The sequence below is a fragment of the Acyrthosiphon pisum genome, chromosome A1, assembly GCF_005508785.2.
Source record: "Acyrthosiphon pisum isolate AL4f chromosome A1, pea_aphid_22Mar2018_4r6ur, whole genome shotgun sequence".
Taxonomy (NCBI): Eukaryota; Metazoa; Arthropoda; class Insecta; order Hemiptera; family Aphididae; genus Acyrthosiphon; species Acyrthosiphon pisum.
In genome coordinates, this window is record NC_042494.1 from 80,255,514 (window position 1) to 80,259,552 (window position 4,039).

General features: G+C 41.8%; 2 protein-coding genes across 2 annotated transcripts in view; both read right to left on the reverse strand.

Annotated features, from left to right (window-relative positions):
• Positions 1-172: 172 nt before the first annotated feature.
• On the reverse strand, positions 173-3,184 carry LOC103311980. The gene is made up of 2 exons (XM_008191905.1): positions 1,761-3,184; positions 173-1,121 (listed from the first exon to the last, which is right to left on the reverse strand). The coding sequence occupies exons 1-2, from the start codon at positions 3,182-3,184 to the stop codon at positions 173-175; spliced, it is 2,373 nt and encodes a 790-aa protein (XP_008190127.1).
• A 350-nt stretch (positions 3,185-3,534) lies between these two features.
• Positions 3,535-4,039, reverse strand: part of LOC100574082 — a 1,402-nt gene continuing 897 nt past the window's right edge. Inside the window, exon 3 of the mRNA XM_029486268.1 lies at positions 3,535-3,609. Within this exon, the coding sequence (XP_029342128.1) occupies positions 3,535-3,609 (75 nt within the window). The remainder of the gene's footprint in view (positions 3,610-4,039) is intronic.

Sequence of the window (4,039 nt, forward strand, 5' to 3'; positions counted from 1 at the left end):
CTTGCGCGCGCAAAGACTGCATGTGATACTCGAAGTAGATGTTCGGTCAGCGTCCCAATGGCAATCCGAAAGTCGAGTGCACCGTCATGCCGCCCCTTCATGAGGGATGCCGGCGATCCCCGGTGTATGACACGCTCAAACACCGTTTTTTGTCTGTTACGAAGCGACGATATTAGGCATCCGTATAGCGTCGTTTTTCCCGTTCCCTCCTGGCCCGTCGACGTAGAAACATTTTCTGAACGTTGCGGTTGTCATCGACGGCCGCCATCACTCGATCGTACACCGTTCGTTGTTCGTCGTTCAATTCACTCAATCGCTGTTGCCAGGCAACGGCCGCGTCTATTGCACCGAACATTGGGTCGTCTTGATCCGGTTCCAGTAGATCTTCGTCTGGACTGGGTAGACCGTAGTCGTCGAGTGATTTTCCGCGTGCACGAAGTAGGTCTCTGATTGCTTTGAGACACGCCGCCCTAGCGTGGTCGACGTTTTGGAAGCGCCGATTGAAGTCTTCCATCATGTTGACTTCAAACCGCCGGTACAGGTCCGCGGGGTGGCAAAACAATAGTATCGTGACGTATAGATAACGCAGTTGAGTGGCTGTGTCCAACGCCGATGATTCTGTCATACACGCCCGCCACGCTTCGTCGTCTTCCAACAATCCCAACGCAACGGCGGCGGCCGCGTATGTGGCATGCACTACCCCGTTTACCGTCTTCAAGTCTCGGAAAGACCGCGGGCCTCTTCTGTGCAAGAGTAGCAATCGTAGATGAAAACGGTCTCTATCCAGTGGGTTGACGACGTACATTCGAGATAACGTCTCGCGATGTGCCTGTCTTTGCCGCAGTCTCCACTCTTTTGACGATGCTTGCCAAGTGTAATGTGTCGGTATCTCGTGGTAAAGATACTGTCTGGCATCAACGTTTCTCTCGTTGAGCGCGAAGAACGCCGTGAGTTTTGTTCGAGGTAGGGCGTTGTTTTGTACCCCCTGTAGTTCCTGTCCACGCGCAAAGTACACGTTGTGGTAGTTTTCTAGGTGCACCGGAAGTCTAACTACCGTGTGACTGATGTCGTGTAGTTTATACGCAAACAACCTCCAGACGGCTTCTGGTGGGCTGACGTACCTCGAATTTATGTATAAATGTTGTTTTTGTTGGTTTTTTGGATTAATATAACAATATATATTAATATTTCTATAATTGGTACCAATAGAACATGAATATATAAAAAAAGGAATTTGAAATAAATGTGTTGTGGTTACACACCACCTATAGTTTAACACAAGTGTAGTTAAGGTTCACAAAAATAATACAGAACTTTCAAAACAGTCAATCTATTCATATATATTAATATATATAAAGTGGTTATAGTAGTATATATTATAATTTCCTAATTTTTTTTTTTGCATTTTAATTATATTCTATACATAACTGAAGACATTAAGACTTAGTCTAATAAGTGTTAAATGGCTTTCAAAAATCTAATTTATTTTTTTAATTTATAAAAGTTAATAACATGATGTAATCAATTTCTTAATGATATACTGTTAGTGGACAATTACTGTAGTGTTAAGTTATTGTAGTGTGAACAGAGAAATGCTTGTCAAATGAAACAAACGAATAACATATATATAAAATTTCTAATTTACAAAGTACTGCTGTTCTATGTTGTGTTTAAAAGTCTATGCAAAAAAACTTTACAAATGCTATAGTTGAAAGAATATAATGTGTTGAGTTATAGAAAAATGCATTTTGATAACATACCTGTCTATTTCATTTCCGTTCCATACTTCCATGGTCGCAGCATCGTGCCCTTTATATACATATTTATACAAATACTGAACACTCTTCACAGTAGAGCATACCTCTACGTTAATGTGTGCATCGTATTTTGCTAACAGGTACGGATTGTAAGGCACGACAAACTCATTGCTGACCTCTTGATTTCTGACCCTGGCCACAGGTCCGTTGTTTGGCCGACAGTACTTTGGGTAACCACCGTCAGCAATGTATACAGTCTCTTCGCTGTATTCTTTTGGAAACTTCTTTGAACAACTGTTGTCCACCATGCATGGGCTGTTTGGGTTCAGCGTGCCACACGGCCCGTGTATCATGTGTCTCGTCACACAATCGAATAGACGCGGCTCAGTCACCGGGTCTGGCAAGAAGGCGTACACTACATTGTCGACGTCGTCGGCGGTTAGCAACTTGCTACCCTCACTCAGAATGATCAGTATGTGGGCGTGTGGCAGTCCTCGTTTCTGAAACTCGACAGTATAAACATATGCATCGACATTACCAAATATATTGTTCACCGTTATGTCGCGCATCAGCTGCTTGAGTTTCGCATTGAACACCCTGGACACCAGGTCCGGTCTGTCGCTTGCCGTTGCCCATCTTGGTAGATTTTGTGAGATCTCCGGCCAGCTAGGGTTACACGTAAATGTAATAAAAAGATTAGGCTTTCCACACTTACACACAATTGCCATCGCGTCATGATAACACTGTTTCATGAAACGGGGACCGCCTGTGAAAGACGATGGCAAAATCATCCTACGGCCGACGCCCGCCACGGGTGCGTCTAGTTGGAGCTGTTGGTTGATGTGATCCACAAGTCCCTGATACGATTCGGCAAAAAGCTCAGCTTGATGCCATCTAATGTACTGCAAGTTGTTCGCTTCCATTCGAAGGTAATGATCACCCACAAACTGTTGAAACAGAAATCGACCATTATGTAATAAACTCATAGTAACGTGGATTGTGTCGTTGTTTCCAATATAACGAATAGCAAGACGATAGCAAGTATACTCCCTGATACTATTCCGATTGCGAACAGGGGTTCGGCGAGGGCCCTCTTGTAGCAGGCGTTGATGCCAACCGAGCTCTCCTCGTGGAAAGAGTAGGGGATACAGCATTGGATCCGCGTTTGAAGAGCCGGCTGGTATGGTCTGTAGCCGGCGATGTTGCGGGTCAATCGGATTCCGGTCGTGGATGACTAGATCGATGTTTGTTGGTGGTTGACCGTCATCACCGACAAACACTACTGCGACTTCATTGACCGTTTCAGGCGGTGGGTTGTATCGCCTCCTGTCCACATTTCCGTCGGTGACAAAATGCTTGCTCACTCTCCTCGGAAGCAACTGAGGATCTCTGCCAGGAGCGTTTTCTCTAGCCCACACTTCTCGCATGGTTCTGTAACGAAGTAACACGGTTTTAAGATTTATTTTACGAAATTGAAATTGATTAATCATCGTGTGATAGTCAGGGCCGTATTTAGGGGGGGGCAATGGGGACATTTGCCCCGGGCGGTTAAATATTGACTTATTTAGGGGGCGGCCGGGCACCACTGTAGCCTGGTGTAATATTGTATCAATAAATATTTTTTTGGAAAGAATTTGTACTATGATTTGTACCATAATTTTATGGCGTTATATTTTATAACTCGGTGATAGCATAGAATATAATTAATATTATTTTACCATAGGTAACCACGGTCCGCGATTGCAGATGGACAACCATGACATAACCACAGTTATTATCATCTATCATCATATCTATTATCAAAATTATTTTCAGCTACTCTCATAGATATGGCTACATATCTATGGCTACTCTTGACAATTAAAATATTATTTTCTTCCATAAGAACATAAGTATAAATAAATTGTAGTTGATGAATTTCAGTTGATTTATTTGCTGTTGAAGATGATAATATAGTAATTGCAGATTTTGTAAATTTTAAAGTAAACACTTATTTTATGATATTAGACCAGATTAAATCTGATTTAGAAAAAAGAAAAATTTCCTATGACAATTTAACTTCAAAGTATAATTTTTTTTATCACTTGTCAGAACTAACACCTGCTGAAGTTAAAAAAAATTCTGAGTCACTGCAAAGTATATACAAAAGTGATTTAGGATCCTCATTTCCTATAGAATGCGTTCATTTTCAAAGTCATGTTAAAAGCTTAAAAAAACAAAAATGTGTTTTTCCAAAAACAATTTTAGAAATGAGTATTTATATAAGAAATAACAACCTTGTA

Excerpts from the sequence above, each read along its gene's own strand:
- LOC103311980 (XM_008191905.1), bottom strand. The coding sequence starts at position 3,184 with ATGCGAGAAGTGTGGGCTAGAGAAAACGCTCCTGGCAGAGATCCTCAG. Across the intron at positions 1,122-1,760 it reads AACGGAAATGAAATAGACAG|GTACGTCAGCCCACCAGAAG; the intron begins GTATGTTATCAA and ends CATAAATTCGAG.